General features: G+C 38.2%; 2 protein-coding genes across 7 annotated transcripts in view; one reads left to right on the top strand and one right to left on the bottom strand.

Moving 5' to 3' along the window:
- LOC111862339 overlaps positions 1-1,073 on the bottom strand; it is a 24,722-nt gene extending 23,649 nt beyond the window's left edge. Inside the window, exon 1 of one of the 5 annotated variants that reach the window (XR_004512787.1) lies at positions 845-1,072. The gene's annotated coding sequence lies outside the window, so the exon portion shown is untranslated. Of the gene's footprint in view, positions 1-141; positions 292-844 lie in introns of those variants that run through there. The other 4 variants (XR_004512786.1, XM_023847640.2, XM_033750628.1 and 1 more) reach the window with 4 other exon arrangements.
- Positions 1-21,196, top strand: part of LOC111862341 (calcium-binding and coiled-coil domain-containing protein 2) — a 59,569-nt gene extending 38,373 nt beyond the window's left edge. The window contains exons 1-6 of one of the 2 annotated variants that reach the window (XM_033750630.1): positions 1,272-1,462; positions 9,610-9,813; positions 10,997-11,086; positions 15,195-15,410; positions 18,427-18,582; positions 19,345-21,196. In XM_033750630.1, the coding sequence (XP_033606521.1) occupies positions 1,373-1,462; positions 9,610-9,813; positions 10,997-11,086; positions 15,195-15,410; positions 18,427-18,582; positions 19,345-19,575 (987 nt within the window). In that variant the 5' untranslated portion in view covers positions 1,272-1,372 and the 3' untranslated portion in view covers positions 19,576-21,196. Of the gene's footprint in view, positions 1-1,271; positions 1,463-9,609; positions 9,814-10,996; positions 11,087-15,194; positions 15,411-18,426; positions 18,583-19,344 lie in introns of those variants that run through there. The other variant, XM_033750629.1, reaches the window with a different exon arrangement.
- The last annotated feature ends 458 nt before the right edge of the window (positions 21,197-21,654 follow it).

Here is a 21,654-nt window from a genome sequence, read left to right as displayed (position 1 = left end):
AAACACACTCACACATCCTGTACGCTTTTTGGTGGTGGGGGGGGGGGGGGGGGGAGCTTTAGCACCCCATCTAATTATAGGTGTGATTCAAGAATGTTTTTATTGATTCATGAGCATTTTCATGTATTTTTTACTTCTTACCACTTTGTTGCCGGAACTAACAACACTAGCACTTCCCTCTTCATGAGCCTTCTCCAGAACCTGGCTGACCCTTGCACCATGGAGCTGAGCACTACCTGAGAAGCTACCAGTTGTGCTCCTACTCAAGAATTTCCCAACATTTCATGGAACCTGAAGATTAATTACCGTGTTCACAATTTGACATAACTGAATCTGCGGTATTTTGGTATAATTCGCGAGTGAACTCAGAAACTTATATTTAACCTCTTCAGTGCAGGGTCTAGAATTGAATGTGTTTCCTCAGAATAATTTACACTAGATAAAAGACAGGAGTTATTTGTCTCAACTGCCAAGAACTTGGTCTCCCATCTTGATGGAAGAGCACACAGATGTGGAGTGCTGGAGAACAAAGCACTGAGGAGAATATTTCGATTCAATAAAGAGGAAGTAACTCTAGGAAGAATAAAATAACGCAATGCAGAGCAAGAAAATGTATACATTTCACCTCAAATTTCGCGGTTTGTTTTAAGATGTCAGAATCTCAGTACGGAAGAGAAAATTTGTATACACACGACCATGATTGAAAATAGTAATGACGTTGGCATCAATGCATGATTGTGAAGATGGTATGTTAGAACTAGTTTCTGGACATTACCCAGATACATAATATTCGTACAACATAAAGTACTTATAAGTCTTACGTTATAGCATTCCATGTACTTACATTTAAACTTCAATAACTTTTATTTCTGGCAGGAACAAACCGTTAACAATTACAACGTCCCTAATCGTGCCTGTGCTTCTTCGGAACATTGTTGCCGTCCGTAGCGCATAAATTTTCCCAATGTATCGAAGAAATATCCCAGTTTTACAAATAATTCTTATTCAAAACAGCAAAAGCACGCAATGAAATACAAACGTGGAACACAGTAAAACATGAAGACAGGAGCAGATTATGTAACCCTAACATCTTGTGTACTTATGCTGCACATGTCCATGGGGTAGAAACTGGCATTTAAGTGGAGACATGAGTAACTACCGCCTCCATCTGTGTCATCTGTGTGGTGGCAGAAATTACAAACAGATATCGACCAATCAGAGAACATAAACAAACCAATTTGAATTCTCGCAATTGTGATTTGAAGTGGTTGTGAACGTCTTGAACGTCTTGAATAAAGTTTGTGTATTGTAATTTAATTATAGCTTGAATTCTAACTGTCATCACGTTAAGGAATAACCCAATTCACTAACGATGCCAGTGGAATTGATAAAGTTTCATAATGTAAAAGCGAAGTATTATTTAAATGAGGATATTTTACTGGAATATGTGTTACATGATGAGGTTAGTTGCATCTTGTCAATTCATCCAACTGTCTTTTAATTTTATTACTATATTAATAATATCCAAATGCCTCATCTCGTAATGTATCATACTGTTTTATTTCAGACATGGTTGCTAGTGATACTTGATGTAACTGACACATACGAATAAATAACAGTAGTCTATTCAACTGTGCTTTTACCTGAAGGTTAAGATCGTGAACATTTTGTTAAACTGTAGGGTAACAGATTATTGATACGTAGATCTTTTGTATCCACAATGTTCTCATGATCCTGTTGTGGACAGCTAATACATACTGAGGCGATTAAACAGTCTGGTGCCGCAATGAAACTTAGATGAATTGTAGACAGTTCTCATAAAATACTTTGAAACTGGATATAATCAACAGAGAAAGAACACAGGTTATGGTTGCTAGAGAATTTGTGATGCGTATCTTCATGTAGCAGGACTAGTTTCATATTCATATTTTTATTGGTTCCAGAAATCCACATTTTGCAATACAGCCTCCAGATACTAGCCAAATTATTTGTATAAAAGTCAACAATACTATAATATTTAACTACATACACAAATTGTGTACATGTCCAATGTACCATATAAAACTATATTAAAAATTTAAGACAACATAAATTCCGCAACAGAGTAACGAGTTCAGTCCATTTCACATCAATCAGTCAATCAATCAACCAATCCATTCTTCCTTCCTCGTCAAATCACTGTCATAGGAAAACGTTCCATACACATTAAACATACAATAGTTCAATTTCTATAATTAAAAATAAATACCCCCCTTTCACAAACATACCATCTTTAATTTAACATATATTCCTCTACAGAATAAAACATGTTGTACCAAATATGACCTCATTACATTTTTAAACTGTCTCATTTTTTCTATCTCCCTAATTTTATTTGGTATTTTATTGTATAATTTTATTCCCATGTTCAGTACTCCTTTCTTATAGGCATTTGTTCTGCAAAACTGAGCATGGAGATTTAACTTCTGGTGTGTATTGTGATTATGAACTATGTTACTTTGTTCTAACTTTTCTAAATGTAGTTTAACATGGCATACTATTCCAAATATATACATACAGGGTAGTGGAAGTAAGTTTAAATCCTTAAAAAGATGTCTACATGATGCTAATCTACTCACACCACTAATTATTCTAACAATTCGTTTCTGCAATTTAAATATAATTTTCCTTTTTGGGTTGCTACCCCAGAAAACTAAACCATACTTCAAATAAGCATGAAAGTGAGCAAAGTAAATACTCCTTATAATCTGTCAGCTTGTTACATCCCTAAGGGATTTTATCATGTAACAGACTTTATGAAGTTTTGATCTTAAGAACATCATATATGCTTTCCACTCCATATGCTCGCCAACATGTATACCTAGAAATTTCGTTTCACATTTGTAGGAGCTCTCCATTTTGCCAAATTTGATTTGAGGTTTCATCAGATCTCTTTCTTGTCTATTATGAAATGACATTGCTATTGTTTTCTCAGTATTCAATATAAGATTATTTGCATTGAACCATCAGTATAACTCATTCATGACTTTATTTATCGTTTTCTGCAGGATATGTCCCTTTTCAGCTGTTACAAAAATATTTATATCATCTGCAAACAAAGCTGTCCTTGCCTCTTTGATATTCAAAGGCAGATTATTTATGTATTGTAACGTGTTTCGTTACTGAATACGCCATAGAGATCGTTAATTGGTTTATTTAACAACCTACAAATCACGGCTACAATTAATTATAACACAGTTGCGGGTTTCCTCACTTTACAAACCCTACAACCAAAGTCTTTACGTACTAATAACGCGGGAGCTATACAAATCTCCCTGAATCACACACTCCCAATTACACAGTTACACACACGTCCGGTTCTTCTTATCGCGACGGCTGCTATATGTCAACTCGACTCGCATGCTTCTACCTTGAGAACTGTTGATAACACACTCGTAGGCTGCTGCCTTGAGAACTGGTGATCACACACTCGCTCGTAGGCTTGCTCGGAACTAACTCGGAACTGTCTTAGGTGATGGCCACATTACAACTCACTGCGCAGGCAGCGCAGCTCTCTTATATAGGGGCTGTGTGTGCCTGTTACGTGCCACGTCACAGTAGGAAGCCGTGTTGCGTCACTGCGCGTTGTGCGTTACATCACCGTGGGGAGAGTGGCGGGGCGGGGACTCCACTATTACCATAGTAACGCAAGCGCTATGTTACCTCCACGTACCGCTGGGGAGGTGGGTGTCCTCCGTTGCGCAACATGTCACAGTATAATAAAAATAATAATGGTCCAAGCACTGAACCCTGTGGTACTCCATATTTAATTTCTCTTGGAGCCGATGTATATCTTTTGCCATCACAACTTATTTTAACAACTTGCTTCCAGTAAGCCAAATATGATTTTAACCATAAGTTTGCCACACCTCTAACTCCATATGTTTGTAATTTAGAAAGCAAGGTGTCATGATTTATGGCATCATACGCTTTAGTTAAATCACAAAAAATTCTGACCTGTTTTTCTTTTTTCTCAGCTGATGATGTTATATTTTTAGGGAGGGGAGGTCATCATTTTGGAGCTGGCTCTTCTGTATTAGAATTCTTTCACTGGTTAATAAAGTTGAATTTGTTAAGGACACACTGCTATTAGTAATACTATGGAGCTCAGAGGGTGATACTGTGAATAGATATGCTTTAATTACAAAGGACAGTTTCTATGCAGAACTGGAGTGTGTAATTTAGTTTCTCACTTTAGTCAGAATTCTGCTAAAAGGTAACAGTTTAAAGGACTAACAACTGGCTAAGAGATTTCGCACATAATTAGTGACAATAGGGTATGATTAGCGAAGTTTGCTACATTAAGAAATCTAATTGCCAATAATGAAACATTGACATATATATTCATTTATGGTTCAGTTAACTACACTGTTAGTATGTCAGCTCATGTAGCATCAAATGTAGGATAATTAATCATGGTCACATTTGCGGTACTGCCCTGAAATTTACATGTGGGGGGGGGGGATTTGAAAACACAAGAAATCTCAACCAGGATAGCTGATTTCCAGGCAGGGGTTTGTGTAATAAGTTATAGATTACAGATTTTCAAGCTTAAGAGTTAAATAAATGTTAACAACTTCCCTGTAATTTTCCCCCTGGAAGTAATATTTCTGGTCTGAACTTTTCCTTAGGCATAATAAAATTTGCATATTTTAAAAAACCGTGTACAATACAAATCTTCAGGTTCCTATGTTGAATGGCACTACTGTTGTTCCAACTTCACAGGTGATATTACTGATGATTGGAAATGAAAAAGTGGCAACCGGTGGCCTGCAAAGGCGTGCTGTTCATACTTGAGTGTCTATGTTTTTCATGTGTGTAGTTTAGTCATGTGATTGACAAACATACGAGTAGTTTAAGTTTCTAAAGAAGGAAGCCTCTTCACAACCATAAAATTACTGTGTTGTGGGAAATAAGTTGTGAGAATGCATGCTGCTTTTCGGTTCAGAATCTTTTCACTTTCATTTTATTTATGTACTTATTTATTTATGGTTTATTTAACAAAACTGTTGGTAGTTGAGACTATTAGCCTTGAATGGTAGAATTATTAAGAAGTGATTAATTGGAGAGGATGGGGAAGGAAGCAGTATTTGCCTGTTTGAAGGTATCACCTTAGCAGTTGCCTGGAGGAAACAGGAAAACCATGAAAACCTCACCTAGGATACCTGGTATCTCTGCTGAGATTCGAACAGGGTATTTCCCAAATACAGGTCAGAAGTGTTACTGCTTTAGCCAGCTTACTCCATTTTCCTTCCAAAAGACAAATACTTAACCCTTATACACTCAGGGCGCCAATCCATTAGCTCATCAGGTAATGGCCAGAACACTCAGGTAGCTGGTCTGTCAGCTCCATCTAAATGATGCTCTTTTAATTACATAAATGGATCAACAGTGGCATCACAAGGCAGTACCAAATTCCCCAAGGTCTGTTTCACAGTTTTGCTCCCAGATGGTATACCTTTGCTTGCAACAAAAATTTTCTGAAACAAGTGAAATGTGTTGAGCTCACATGTTTACTTGGTGGTTCAGTGCTTTCTTGGTCTGTGGTTTTAATTGTTTTACTGTGAATATATCATAGCTTAGTGGCGGTATTTTGTTTTGTAATAAAGTTATATATTATCATATTTTCTAGAGTTTATAGCATATATAGTTAGTTATTTTACACTTTTAACTAGACAATGGCTGGTCCAAGCTCTAGGTTAGATGGCTCTGACATGTTGGAATATGTAGATACAGTTGACAGTGATAGCGACTTTATTCTGGAAAGTGACACTGATGATACAAGTGAACAACCACCACCACAATCACCCTGGCTGCCCACCCTGTGTCTGACAGTGAAGGGGATGACATAGTTGTCATAAAGTTCTCTCCCCAAGCTCTGATCATTCAAATTTCTATACTGTGTTAACATTCAGAATGATTTGTTTCCGTGTTTTTATATACAGGGTTATTCAAAAAGAATGAACCGATTTCATGACGCATTGCTTCAGTTCTCAAGCATCGTTATGGAATAAGTCAGTGACCATGTGAAAGAGGAGTTATCTAAGTTGTGAATGGCTGGGCGCTGAAGTAGAGTCGTTCTTCCGGCAACGTTCAGTTGTTCGTTTACCCTCGGAATGGCGAGTCCTAAGCAAAAGGCGTTCTGCGTTCTCGAGTTCGCGAAAACAAATTTGGTTGTCACGGTGCAGCGTGCTTTTCAAAGGCGATTCGGCATTAATCCGCTCTGTCCTAGGAACATTCAACGGTGGTTTCGACAGCGTCAAGAGAGTGGGTGTCTGTGTAAAGGAAAAAGTCCAGGACAACCACGAGTCTCAGAGGAACAAGTGGCCAGAATCCGTGCTGCGTTTGAGAGGAGCCCGCGGAAGTCAACAAATTGAGCTAGCCGTGAGCTTGCGATCCCTCAATCCACTGTCTGGTGTGTGCTAACAGTACGTCTACATTTGAAACCATACAGACTGCAGCTCCTTCAGGCACTTACCGATGACGACAAAAGGAAGCGGATGGAATTTTGTGATTCGATGCTGGAGATGATGGAAGACGAAACCTTCATTTCACGTTTAATTTTTAGTGATGAAGCGACTTTTCACTTGAGCGGCACAGTCAATCGTCACAATGTGCGTATTTGGGGAACAGAGCACCCACATGAAACAGTTGAGCATGAAAGAGATTCCCCTAAGGTGAACGTCTTCTGTGCTGTGTCTCAGGACAAGGTTTATGGTCCCTTTTTCTTTGAAGGAAACACCGTTACAGGACAAACCTATTTCGATATGCTCCAAAACTGGCTCTTCACTTCACTGCAAGCAGATTCGCATGACTTCATTTTTCACCACGATGGAGCACCGCCCATTGGCACCTGATGATCCGAGCTTTTTTAAATGAAAAAGTGCCCCAGCGATGGATTGGTCAGAAGGGGGCAAAGACCTTGCTCTTTGTGCTTGGCCTGCGAGATCCCCAGACCTCACCATGTGTGATTTCTTCTTGTGAGGATATGTAAAAGATCACGTTTATGTTCCACCGCTACACACTAACCTCGATGACCTTAAACATCGAATAACAGCAGTGACTACCTCAGTGCATCGTGATATGCTGATATGTGCCTGGGAGGAATTCTTTTATCACATTGATGTTACCCGTGCTGCAGGTGGTGGCCACATTGAACACTTGTAAGACAGGAAATAAAAGTTGATTGTGAGTAGAATACTTGTGACTTGGCTGGAGTTTTGTATTACTTTCCTTTAATAAAATCAGTTCATTCTTTTTGAATAACCCTGTACATACATATATAGAATGTAAATAGGTGACAGGTTAGAGGCTGTATACACTGGGATGGGTGTAATAGGTGGAAAAGACCATAAGGGACACCCAAAGTAATTGAAAGGTTGAGTTAGAAGGATTTTTCTTAAGTCTTTTTTAGATATGGTAAAACAGGTAGAACATCTTGAGATGGAATTAACTTTATGTCAGTAACTCAGGACTACCTCTAATAATTGAAGTTCTTTTCATCTGGGCTAGTTACTGTTTTAAAGCACAGTGGTTGCTGTGATCACCCTTGTTTTTACAGTAAAAATCATTTTGCCCACAGGGTGCATTTCTTGTGATTCTCAGAATAAACAGTGATTATTTCCCTAAAGTGCATTAACTAAGAGTTTGACATGGAGATCCGCCATGTTTCGTATAATGTTGACACTGATTTCTTAAATATAGAAGAAAGCAGTCTTCTGGGATATGGCGCCATGTAGGTATTCTGTTAATCACCTCCATCTTCAAGGTAGAAGAAAAGAAGAAATCGGAGAGTGAGCCAGCGTGAGCAGGTATAACAGACTGAGTCTTGAGCAGGTGCAACAGACAGACTGGACTCAGTCTGTTACACCTGCTCACGCTGGCTCACTCACCAATTTCTTGTTTTCTTCTACCCTGAAGATGGAGGCGATATGTTTCTCCGAAACGTCATCATCATCATCATCATCACTGGCACGACAACCCTTTGTGAGCCTTGGCCTTCCTCAGGATTGCTTGCCATTCTTCTCTATTTGATGCTACATTCCTCCAGTTCTTTATACCCAAAATTCNCTCCTTTCAAATATACTTAACAGTCTTTCATCCGATCTTGACAGTGGCCAGGTCTCAGAGGCATAAGATAGCACTGATCTTATAAGTACTTTATACATCATAGTTTTGGTTTTCCTGGGTATTAATTGGGATTTCAGGTGTTTCCTAAGGCCATGGAGACATTTATTTGCTGCAAGTACACGCTTTTTTATTTCATCACTGATATCATTTTTACAGTTAACTTCTGATCCAAGGTAAGTGAAACTGCATGCAACCTCAAATTTATATGAGCCAATATCAATATATGCAGGCCATTAGCACAGTCTTTCTTGGTTAGTGGCATGTACTTCGTTTTATTTTTGTTAATTTGTAGATTCATCTTTTTTGCTGCTCTTTCCAAATTAAGGAAAGCTTCTTTCATAGATTTTTGTGTTCTACCAGTTATATCAATATCATCTGCAAATGCCAAAATTTGAACTGACTTGTAGAATATAGTTCCCCTTGTGTTGATGCCTGCAGCTCTAACTACCTTCTCTAATACTATAGTGAACAAAAGGCAGGCTAGGGAATCCCGTTATCGAACTCCATTTCTAGTTATTATAGTGCTGGACAACATATTCTGAATCTTAATTTGGCATTGGGTCTTTCTCATAGAGGCTCTGACTAAGGTGATTAACTTCTGTGGAATGTGCATCTCTTCCATTGCCAGAAAAAGACCATCTCTATCTGTGGAGTCATAGGCTGATCGGAAGTCAATGAAAAGATGATGTGTATCAATTTGGAATTCATTACACTTTTCAAGGAGCTGTCGAATAGTGAAAATCTGATCGTTAGTTGATCTTCCTTGCCGAAACCCACATTGGTAATCCCTAATTATGCCTTCCACAAAGGGAGAGAGTCTGTTAAACAGAATGCTGGAAAATATTTTATTTGCTATGCACAACAGACTAATTCCTCTATAATTAGAGCATACCATGATGTCGCCTTTCTTATGGATAGGGCATACAATACTTAGGTTCCATTCCTCTGGGATTATTTCAGTTATCCATATCTTAACTATTAGCTGTTGTAAGTGCTTGGCATATTCTGGGCCTGCAAATTTCACTAATTCTGCCATGATGAGATCCATTCCTGGAGCTTTATTATTTTTCAGTTTTTTGATAGCTTGTTCTACTTCTTTTATGGTTGGCGCTGGCTCTTCAGCCTCAAAATTTCCTTGAGTCCGGTCTATGGTCATACCTTCCACTTGTTCAGAGGCGTTACTATTTAATAATTCCTCAAAATACCTCCGAAACGTTGGTTAACACAATATCTACATGGCGCCACATCCCAGAAGACTGCTTTCTTCATAGTCACCACCATGAAAACCTCAAATCCTACATTCTTAATTATTGTTCAGAGGAAATTCAAACTTCAGAGTGCTGATGTAATTTTATTGTTAAGCAGGCATAAATAAACCCATCAAAACTGAAATAAATTTATAAGGAATTAATGCTTTGTGATTTTATATTGCATTTGCAGATTCAACCTTCATCTTATGACTGGATTGGCTTATATCCCCATGGATGGAAGAATTTGCATCAGTATATTACCTTTGAATGGGTAATCACTCGCCCCTGTGAAGTAGCATTACAAAGAAATGTTCTCTTCCAATGTAAATACCACTCAGAAGATGTGTGGACTGACAAGAAATACCAGTTCATATACGTTAATAAGCAGCTTGAGGTATTCATACAGTGGTTCCTCCTTTAACCATTTATGTATTGTAATTGTATGAAATTATGATTGTAATTTAGTTAAGTATTTATTTATGTGGTTTAATTGTGGACAATTTTTCCAGCAGTTTTTCATGTTAGTGTGTAGGTATTTCACACCAATTAAATCCCGTACGTTGAATTTACTTCCGTTTATGCAGTGAAATCTCTGTTTAAGAGCATTATATCTCTGTGAGGCAGCATATTTGAACACTAAACTGAGGAAATCCTGAAATGAAAAACACGTATTCTAGGTCCCAAATCCATTGAAAACTAAGTAAGGAAAATTTTAAATCAATTCACAGTAATACAGTCAGTGCAGTGAGATCATCAGTAAGGCTTTAATACTGCCATTATTGACCTAAGTCAATTTGATACTTATTTTATACTGGAACGAAGTCCATTGGCATAATCAATAGAAGACAATGAAGAAAACGCTAGAATCTTCGGATAACTTGAGTTGGCCAGCATTTTCTAAAAGCAGTCATCCCATCTGGATGCTTGCAGCATTTTATAATCCAGACTTAATGCATTATCAGAAGCAAATTACAGCAGTGTTCTGAAGTTGGGTGCAAGCCATCACTGGAAAAAATATAATTATGCAATTATTAGAGAATGAAAAAAAATAGCCTCACTGCTAGGAATCGCCACAGTTGTATCCCATTATAAATCTGTGTGAGTAAGGAGATCTGGAGTTAAAAACTGAAGTTTCTAGAACAAACTTGATTGGGTCCATGCTGGTATGATGTCTGCCCTTGCACACAAAGTTATCTCTGCAGTTAGAACTGTGGTAAATTTTCTGTGTCTGGCAGTGTAGAGCAGTGCATAAGATTTTTTCAGATTCTTCAGTGAATGGAGATGCTGAAACAGCTACATTTCCTTGAAGTGCTGGAAGTTCATTTTCACTCTTGAGAAGAACGTTTTGCAGCCTTAATGTCCCAATCAACAATATAGAATTTCTAGCAGATTAAATATAGTAGGATCTGGAGTCCTTGAAGCCTTCTCACACTCCAAAGCAGTTGATCAGATTTATAACAAATTGTATTTGGGAGTAAATGAAAACAGCATGCCATCAGAATTAGTGTAAGTATTTCTCTTCATTTATGTGCTGCAGAAGATCAGATGTCAGGCCATATTTGATTTTATGTTTGCAGGTATTGGGGTGCAGTCAATATTTCAGGTTTCTAGGAGCAGGCCTATTTACAGACACAAGGAATAATGTTCATAGTGTTTCGAGTGAAAAGGTATTAACTTCCCTCTTTGCGTCAGTTCTCTTTCTATAAATGATAACATAACTAGACTGACTTCATGGAGCTGAGCCCTTCTTGAGAAGCCACCAACTGTGTAGCTACTCAAGAACTTCCCAGTAATTTGTGGAATCCGAAGGTTCATTACCGTATTCACAAGATCCCTCCACTGGTCCCTATCCTGAGTCAGATCAGTCCAATCCATACCATCCCATCCTATCTCTCTAAGACCCATTGTAATATTATCCACCCACCTGTCTCTTGGACTTCCTAGTGGTCCCTTTCCTTCTGGCTTTCCCACCAGTATCCTACACGCATTCCTCTTCTCCCCAGTTTGTGCTACATGCCCTGCCAATCTCATCCTCCACTTCATCATTTTAATTATACTCGGTGAAGTGTACAAGTTGTGAAGCTACTCATTATGCAGTTTTCTCTAACCTCCTCTCACTCATCTCTCTTCGGTCCAAACATTCCCCTCAGCACCCTGTTCTCAAACACCCCCAGTCTACGTTCCTCCCTTAATGTCAGAGACCACCAAGTTTCACAATCATACAGAACCATAGGCAAAATTATAGGTTTGTATATTCTAATTCTTAAGTTTTTAGACAGCAGATGAGAAGACAAAATATTCTGGAATGAATGGCAGCAAACATCACCCAGGTACAATCTCCTCTTAATTTCCCCCTCAGTCCAGTTTTGATTCGTTACTGTCCTTGCCAGATATTTGAACTGTGCTGCATTTTCAAAACATCTGTTGGCTATTTTTATGCCATGAGTTTGCCCTGCATTCTGGTGATGAGAGAGCAACATATACTTAGTCTTCTCTGCGTTTACTTCTAGACCAACCTTACTAGCGTCAATTAAATTTTCGATGTTTTCTTTTATGGTATCTACAAGGTGTGTCCCAAAAGTCATGAAATATATTTCATTCCCGCGCTCCTACTGGTCGGAGCGCGCTGGAACTGGTTGGGTTTGGGGGGGGGGGAAGGCCTTTAGCTTCACAGCGCGCCCAAGGTCAGTCTGCTCAAGCATCAGAGGCATCAGTATCGCTGATTTAGTGCACCTGTGTTTTATGACCACGTCACGGTGCGCGATGGCGGATATTTTCGAACAACGTTGGGCGGTCAAATTCTGCACAAAGCTCAACAAAAAAGCTGCCGAAACTCACGAACTGCTTAAGCAAGCCTACGGGGAGTGCCAGAGTGCTGAATGGCACACCTCGGCTTCCCCGAAACCGAAGAAGGCGAAGATGAGCAAATCCAAAGTGAAAACAATGCTCATCGTCTTTTTCGACGCCAAGGGTGTGGTCCACAAAGAGTTTTTACCCCAAGGACAGACCGTCAACGCTCCCTACTACTTGGATGTTCTAGAAAGATTAAGGAAAAGGGTCATCCGCGTCCAAAAAGAGATCGCCGCTAACTGGCAGCTGCATCATGACAATGTGCCCAGTCACACGTCTCTGCTCGTCCATGAGTTCCTGGTGAAGCACCACGTGGCAACGCTCCTGCAGCCACCCTACAGCCCCGACCTAGCTCTGGCCGACTTCTTTCTGTTCCCGAGGATCAAGACTGCACTCAAAGGACGCCGTTTTGAAAGCATTCAGGCTATCCAAGCGGCCGTGACAACAGCTTTAAATGAGGTTCCTGTTGAGGCCTTTGAGGGGGCATACCGTGCATGGGAGAGTCGGTGGAAAAAATGTGTAGATGCTCATGGACAGTACTTTGAAGAATATTAACACTTTGTACCGATATCATCAATAAATTTAATATATATATATATATTTCATGACTTTTGGGACACACCTTGTATGTTATCACCCAGTCAATTCATATCATCAGCACAGACCATCAGATGATGTACCCCATTTCATTTCAGTCCCACATGGTTTTCCTGAACCTTGCTAATGGTGTATTCTAAAGCAAAGTTGAAAAGCAGTGACAATAAAGCATCTCCTTGTTTTAGGCCCTTCTAGATAGGAAAATTATCTTAAACATGTTTACCTATACCGACTTTACTATACATTTCATTTAAACACATTTTAATCAGTTTAATTAGTTCCATGGGTACCCCAAACTCTATGAGAATATTGTACAATACTTCCCTCTTAACTGAATCACAGGCTTTCTTGAAGTCTGTGAATGGAAGATGTACTGTCTCATTGTACTCCCATTTTTTCTCCAGTATCTGATGAATGCAAAAGATCTGATCAGTAGTTGATCAGTTACATTGAAACCCACACTGATGATCCTCAGTAATTTTGTCTATATATGAACTCAACCTTGAGAGAAATATGTTGAATAAAATTTTGTATGAAGTTGATAGCATTGATATCCAACAATAAATATTGCAGTCAAGTTTATCACCCTTATTGTGAATTGGTACAACACTAGACTCCTTCCACTGATCAGTCAATTCTTCCTTATTGCAAATAGAATTGATTAACTTATGTATCTTAGAACATAATATTTCACCTCCTGTTTGAATCAGTTCTTCCGGAATTTGATCACTAACTGGCGATTTATACCTTTTCAATTTTGAAGTAGCACTTCAGCCTCAAAAGGGCTAGGATCAGGTACTAACGACTCAGCTGCATGTACATATTTCTGTCTGCCTAATATCACTGATCCTATGTACATTCAATAACTGAGAGAAGTAGTTCTTCCACCTATTCAAAATATTGTGGGAATCTGCAAACAGCACCATTCCCATCCTTCACTAAGTTACTTCTAGGTTGGTGACCCCTCTTAAAGTCATTTATTCCTCTATACAGGTCTCTGATATTCTTGTTATTACTGTTCGTTGCAAGCTCATCAGTTTTGTCTTTCAGATATTCCCTATTTTTGTTCCTGAAATTCCTGCTGGTTTCACGTCTTATACTGTTTCAGATTATCCCCATTTATTTCACTTGGATCCTGTAACCAATGCAATTTGGCTGGTTTTCATTGGTGTAATAATTTTGAACATTCTTCATTGAATAAAGTACATTTCCAAAAATTCTGCGAAATGTTTTAGAGGTCCATTAACTAACTCATCTGATTAAGGAGTATTCTCATTTTTATGGAATCCAAAGGCTCATTTTAATGTTTATAGGAGTGTACCATTTGACCCTGGCTTAAGCCACAGTCACCTCAGTCCATCAGCAGAGCAGAAGGGCATCACCATAATCTGTTTCTTGTAACCATACCATAGCTTTTGTTTTTTAATGCTTTTTTAAAGCTGTATAGGATAAAGATGTGTTGAAATAAGTTGAAGTTGGATCAAATTTTTGTATTTGTTTTGAAAAAGATAGGCATTTTATTTTAACTTATTTATATTTTTTTTTAGTTTTATGATACAGAAACTTGTAGTCTGAATTTTAATGATGTTGGTTTTGAAGTCTGTAGCCTGTAACACAAATATATTATCTCTGTTAGTTTTGTATGTAAATGCCTTTTTTTCATCAACCTGTATTTTATTTTACTTACTTTGAGAAATTTGTAGTCTTGTACTCTTCTCCAAGTATAATTAGAATGATCAAGTCAAGGAGGATGAGGTAAGCAGGGCATGTAGCACGAATGGAGGAGGAGTACATATAGGATATTGGTAGGAAAGCCAGAAGGAAAGAGACCACCGGGAAAACCAAGGCATAGGTGGGTGGACAGTGTTAAAATGGATCTTAGAGAGATAGGATGGGATGCTATGGATTGGATTGATCTGGTTTAGGATAGGGACAAGTGGTGGGCTTTTGTGAAAATGATAATGAACTTTCAGGTTACAATAAATGCTGGGAAGTTCTTGGGTAGCTGCAGAATTGGCGGCTCCTCCAGAAGGGCTCAGCTCCATGAGTAAGTAAGTAAGTAAGTAAGTACTTTGAGAAAGTTATTTAGTTATATGTGCTGTGTGCTATAGATGTCTTCCTGGTGCTGTCCTTGTGCTCATGTTATGGTGTTACTGTGTAAACTGGCTCAAAATAAAGGATGTATAAGCTTTGCAATGTTGCAGTGATGATTGGGCTGCTGGACTATGCATCCATCCTACAAAAGCACATTGCACAGCCAATAAAAGTAAAAAGTTATTGAATGACATATTTCCAGTTGATAATTGGTATCCATTGGTTTTCCTGAAGGTGGGGTCATCAGAAGAACAAATCTCCAAAATGAAGGATCATATCCAGGACCTGGAGAATGACTTGCAGATGAGTCAGTTGGTTCAGAAGCAACTGGAACTTACAGTTCATCATTTAAAAAGAGAGAAGCTGTCTTACAAGAAGTTTGTGAAGGAGTTGATCTGTGCATTATCACAGAAGGGTAATGCTCGAATCATAGATGGCCAAGGATCTGAGGCAAGTTACACTTTTTATACAGGAATGTTCATTTACTTGCACCAGATGTCACAATTGAGTGGTTAACATTCCACCTTTCATATATTGGCTTGAGATCTGAACCCAGAGACTCTCTGTCCTGGCAGAGGCATTCTTTGTTTTTCCATAGTCCCTCCAGGCAGATGCTGGGATATTACCTATAATTAGGCCATATGCCACTTCCATCCACATCCTTTCGAGTTTAATATTTGCTTATTATCCTGTCCAGTGCTATGTAACCTGAGTTATTTAAAGCATTGTTAAATAAACTATAAATAAAAATTCACTCACAGTATTTTGTTTATATCTTACATCCCATTTCTCTTTCATCTGACTGTCATGTAACAATTTATTCTTTTTAGAAGATCATCAGTCAAGTCACAAATGGAAAAGAAATTGGCCAGGCATTATTTGTATCCAGCTTCCTTCATTCTTAGTGAGGCTTGTCACATTATTTGTGTTTCGTTTTGTCTGACTTTCCACAGTGATCTTATCAAATTCATACTCTGTTCTGAGAGTGTATATATTTCACCCTCCATATTCTTTTTAATGTACTGTTGGAAATTAGCCTCCCTTTGGAAAGCATAATTACTTTGTATACTACCATATATGTAGAAGGGCTTTAATTAATTTACATAGACATCATTTGCCATGTCATAAAGGTCTTATTTTCCATAAGCTTCCGTAATATTAGGTTCATTTTGATTGTGAAGGAAATCTCAGTATGTGAAAGAATTTGTCACACGTCATTGTGCTGCTGTAGATTGGTGTGTACAACCACTAGAGAGTAAGAATTATATTCAGTGCTCAACACTGTGTGACTTTTACACATACTATTATTTTGTGTCAGTTTCACTAATTTTTATGCATTTAATACTGTACGTAAGAACAATTTGTAATGCTTAATAACCACTTGAGAATCCACTGGATCTGTTAGGCAAAATTAGGTACATATTAGGTATGTGATCCATAGTAATATGAAGGTCTACACATGTATTCCAGTATTTGAGGGTCTCAGGAAGGCACATGTGTGTTGAAACATGTCCCATGCTGGAGATCATATACATCATCATCACCTGAGTACTGGAATGTACTGTGTCCATCAACATCAGTTTCTACTTTTGAAATGAGGGAATCAGTTTGCAGCTTATATGTGATTTATGGTACAGAGAATCAAAAATGCACCATTATCTCATTTTAACACTTCGCAGACCGGCGATTTAAATATTTAAATCACCCTGAGGACCGGCATTTTTAACATACTACCCTAACTTGTGCACTGTGGAGAACACTTACCAATGCTCGTAGAAGTGCTTGAGGGTGTGATATATCTGGAAACATTCCCCTTTGTGAAATGGCATTACACAGAACTTGCAAATGTAGACATACTTCTTTTTGGTGAACTGTGCAAACACGCCATTGCCTACAAGGATTCTTCCCCTTGGATTGTTCACTCTTCACAATTTTCATGAGGGTATTTTTCCGCATATCACTCGAGAGTCACCCTAGGGGTCCACATGAGACTTTCGTGGGGCGGGAGTTTATGGGGCCGGTCGTACTATGTCTTTATGTGACCCTGGTATTGCCGCCACCATCTGGACTGCAGCCCAGACCTTTGCCACATTCATCAGAAATGCTTTGTATTTCAATTTTGAATCAGGGTTTAGATTTTTTGCTGTCCCCACAATGTTATTACCCGCATTATAGTCGGAGCTACTGTCACTTTTACTGTCTGTTGCCACAATTATTTGTTGTCCCCCTGTCACTGTCGCTGTCTGAATGACAATCCATTACTACGCGTCTCACAAGGCAGGTCAGCTAGGTCATCGGAGGAGAATTTGTCCTTGATCCATTCTCCCCACTAGCTACTGGCTGATACACACAGCTTGAAGAAGGCAAAGCATTGTCCTTTATAGTCGGTTAAGTAAACGGCAAGGTCAAGTTACTGACTGCTAACTAAACATTCCAGAGTCTTATCATGCATCTGCAGGTGGTTGCATGCAATGTAGGTGGTGCCAAAGCTATGTATAGTGTGTTGCAACTTATCGTGTTCTAAAAACCTGTTAACATGCGAACAGTCCGCCATGTTTAAAAGCGAAAAACCTTTTAAAGGGTGCGCGGTCCGCAAAATGTTAATCCAGAAGTGGAGCTAGAACACTTCAGTACTCAGGCAACATGTTGTGTAACTTATTTTTGTGTATACAGTATTTCCAATGGGGAGTGGACCACTAGCTTTTCAACAAGTCTCTTTAGTCATAACTCATTTGTATATTAAGAGCTAAAATCAGATACATTTCTTACATGTTGACACTGGATGTTGGTCCTTTTTCTTTATCGGGTTTTTTCAAGTAGACGTGATACTATTTAATAGTTCAGGTTTGTTCAAGTAGACATGATCCTATTTAATAGTTCAGCTTTAGTAAAAGCATGAACACAGCCTCTAACCCCTGGAGCCCACAGTAAAATTATATACAGCTGTTCTCATCTACTGATGTCTTGGTTATTGTTTGATTATAAGTGATATCCAATTCTTTTTCTTCTGCGTTAATGTTGTTGTGTGCTATTGCATTCTTATTAATCAGTTTGCATTGCTCTTAGTGTTCACTTCTATCTCTATAACACTCGTTTGTTATCTTGGAACTATTTTAGAACATTGGGAAAGTTTACACAATCCTCAGCCTTATTACAGCAAGTGCATAATACATCACTGTCAGCATGCAAGGTGTGCAGAAATTAAAACGAAATTGCACGTCATATTATCAAGATTGTATTACATTTTCCTTCCCTTTATAAGCTTTATCTTTACCAAAGCCACAGCGTATGGAAGGTAATACTGTTGCTCCTTTTGTCAGTAATTTAGCCTTTGTTTATAAATACTAAGAAATATCAGATATTATCTCTATACTTGAGAAAGTGTCATTAATTAAACCAGTAAATAGACAAAACTGTGAATGTTGCATGTGGAAAATGAACACATTTAATAACAATTTGTGTGCAGATGCTGGTGAAGAAAGTTTCTAGCAATGATAAACACCATCCTCAGGATGCTGTAAGAACATCTCGCAAGGAGGGTTTGCTGAAAACTGTAGACAGCTCTCAGGATCAAACGATACAGGAACTGCTCATGCAACTTGACACAGTTTTAGCCATGAAGGTAATTCTCTCATTCTCCTTTTCCCTCCACCATGTCTCTCTTTTCATTTGTTTCTTTATTTTACATCATTAGCATGCATGATTGTTGTGAATGCTTTGGAACTTTTCTGCTGATGTCAGTCTTCTCTCAATAGTGCCTATTGTTCATGATTCACTGCCATGATATATAATACTGATCTTGTACTATTATATACCTAGAAACCAATTATGGTGTGCAGATCTGATTTATAAATAATTCTTAGAATTTTGACAGAAGTTAACATTTATGCATTCATATCCTTTCCTTCTTCATAGGATATATTCCAGCCAAAATAATTTAACTCTAGAACTTGGCAATCCCAATTTCACTACACGTACCTGTTCCTAGCTGATCTTAACGTATGTTATATGTAACAGCTTTGCAGAACATTCTGCATTCATGTCCTTTCGAACTTGGTATCATATAATATGTGTTTTCATTATGAATTCTTTGAAGCCTGGCATTGTACTACAGTTTTATAGGTAATGAGGATTAAAGCAAAATTAATAAATATTCCCAAAAAGAAGTTCATATGCATTAATTTTGCAGTCTGTCTGGTTTCTGAGAATTGCTTGCTTTGAATTAAAATATCCACTTGGTTGCATTTAATAGTCACCAGTGGTGTTCAATTGCAGCAGTCTAACGTGAATTTGTTGTATTCCCATTTGTAAGCATGTACTACATCTCAGAGTTTAGCTGACTGTAAGTTCAGAGTTGAAATAAAAAAACAGTTGTTTTTTGTAGATGGAACTTCCAACCACATATCAGAACAACATAGAAGAAGAGCCTCCAAACCCTGTGGAGCCGATGAAGCAGGTGGCTCGGTCTCTCTTTGCAGTTACGCCTTGTGAACAAGTTGGCACAATAGTGGAAGTCCCAGAACCTGAAAGGGGACTGAATGATCAGCAAAACAATATGGAAGGTGCCTCTGTCAGTGACCCCTGTGAAACTGGTAGTCACTCTCAAAAATTTTGAGTCACCATCTCATGATGAAACAGAATCAGTTTGCTCAGTTGGTAACAAAGAACAGATGCTGGGTAAGCCCACCGATAAAGGAGCAGAGAAACAAGAGTTTCCCGATTACTGTGCAGAATCTATCAATGAGAAAACCCACATAAATATTAACAGCAAACCTTTTGAGCTCCTTAGAAGCCATCTACATTAGGTATTGAAACAGAATCTGTGAAAATTGATGGTATTCAATATGTGACTTCTGCTGATGGACAGAAGTCATCATCAGTTGTGATTTGTAAGCTGTGATACTTCAGTATTGTCCTGTTATACGTATGGGATTACACATGAAATGTATGTACCATTTTATTGTAACATTGCTCATCAACTAAAATGCATGGAATTGAAAACTAAATGCATTTGAATAGGTTAAATGGTGAAGTTTTTGCAGATGTTTAATGAGGGCACTGTGAATGGTGTGGCAGATATCATATCTTCATTCAGTTTCAGGTGACAGACAGTTGAGGGCAACTGTAACCACTGCAGCTTTTATCCTGCCAGCAACTACCACCAAAGTGGTAGTACATACATCATTCTTCATGGCGAGTAAGATCAAGTGAATTATGTGGCCGAACAATAGGTCCATCCCTGCCAGTCCGTTTCCTGGGAACATTCAGTTCATGAAGTTCATCACTTCTTTGTGGAATTTTGGAGGTGCCCTGACCTTATGGAACAATATGTCCATTTGACAAAGACTGATTGTCTCCTGTGGTGTCTTCCTTTACAGATGGAGCTGACCTGATCAAACAGTTTATACCACGATTCTGCATTTCAGCATCCCATTGCAATTGTTCAAATTAGCGTCCATTGTCTATGTAAAGGTGTTGCAATTTTTACGGAAGATAAACAATGGACGCTAGTTTATACCACATGTGAGTCAACATTCCTATCCAAACACTATGAAATCTCCTATATACAGACCTACACTCCTGAAACCACAGATCACATTTACCTCTTTCTATTTGAGACTCCGTTTTTACAGGTATGAATCCAATGCTTCTGCTAGAAAGATGTAACTAAAATGACATGAATTTAAAACGTGGTCATATAACCTTCTCAGATGCATTTATTTTTCATTCATCTTCCTTTCAGTTCATTAACAGTGTTACAGTAAAATGGTATACATTTCATTTGTACATCATCTGTTTGTGTTAACAGTTCAATATTTGTTTCCTTTTAGATTCTCAGGGAAGAGGCATTTTACAGTTTCTGAAATGTGAAGGTCTACCATGTTTTTCCAGTAAATAGGCTGTGGCCCATTACAATAAAATATTATTATTTTAAAAAACTTGGATAGTTTAGTGTTAGCATAAGGTACATTGTACAAGAGAAAATTCATTGTGATTTTATATACAACTAGCACTGAGTTTAAGGACAGTTCATCTTACACATTACTTGTGTAACTTCTAGTTTTAATTTTACAGCACCTCTTAAGGTGTAATATATGACATAAGCTGGCTGCATATCTGTATTTTATTACTGTTATAGTGTTATCTATTATTCATCGTCAAATATGTGAAGACAATTTTGCAATTTTTTATAACATGAAAAAGAGTTCTATGATACAATAAATACAGGAATTGAATCTGTGGAGAAATTTTCTACCTCTGTTTTACGATCTACTAAGGGCATTCCGTATATAATGCCTCCTGTTTTTTTTAAAGAAAACTACAACAGATACAGAAATCATAATAACCCAGTTAAATAGAGCAAGATTTCAGCTATTTACAGCTATTTTTACATATAATCACCACCATTCGTTATGCACTTTTGCCATCGATGAACAAGAGCCTGTATGCCGCGCCTGTAAAAGTCTGCGCCAGCAGAGGCTAGCCACTTTGTTACAGCTGCAATGACAGCATCGTTGTCTGGAAAATGTTGCCCACATAGTCCGTCTTTCATAGGCCCAAAGAGATGGAAGTCTGAAGCTGCTAAATCAGGGCTATAAGGTGGAAGTGGTAGGACAGTCCAGCCAAACTTTGCAATGTGCGCAGTGTATGCCAAACTGGTATGAGGTCTAGCATTATCCTGTTGCAAGCGAAA

This window comes from Cryptotermes secundus, unplaced genomic scaffold, assembly GCF_002891405.2.
Source record: "Cryptotermes secundus unplaced genomic scaffold, Csec_1.0 scaffold408, whole genome shotgun sequence".
Lineage (NCBI taxonomy): Eukaryota > Metazoa > Arthropoda > Insecta > Blattodea > Kalotermitidae > Cryptotermes > Cryptotermes secundus.
The sequence above is the reverse complement of the archived record's forward strand: the minus strand, read 5'-3'. Positions and strand labels throughout refer to the sequence as shown.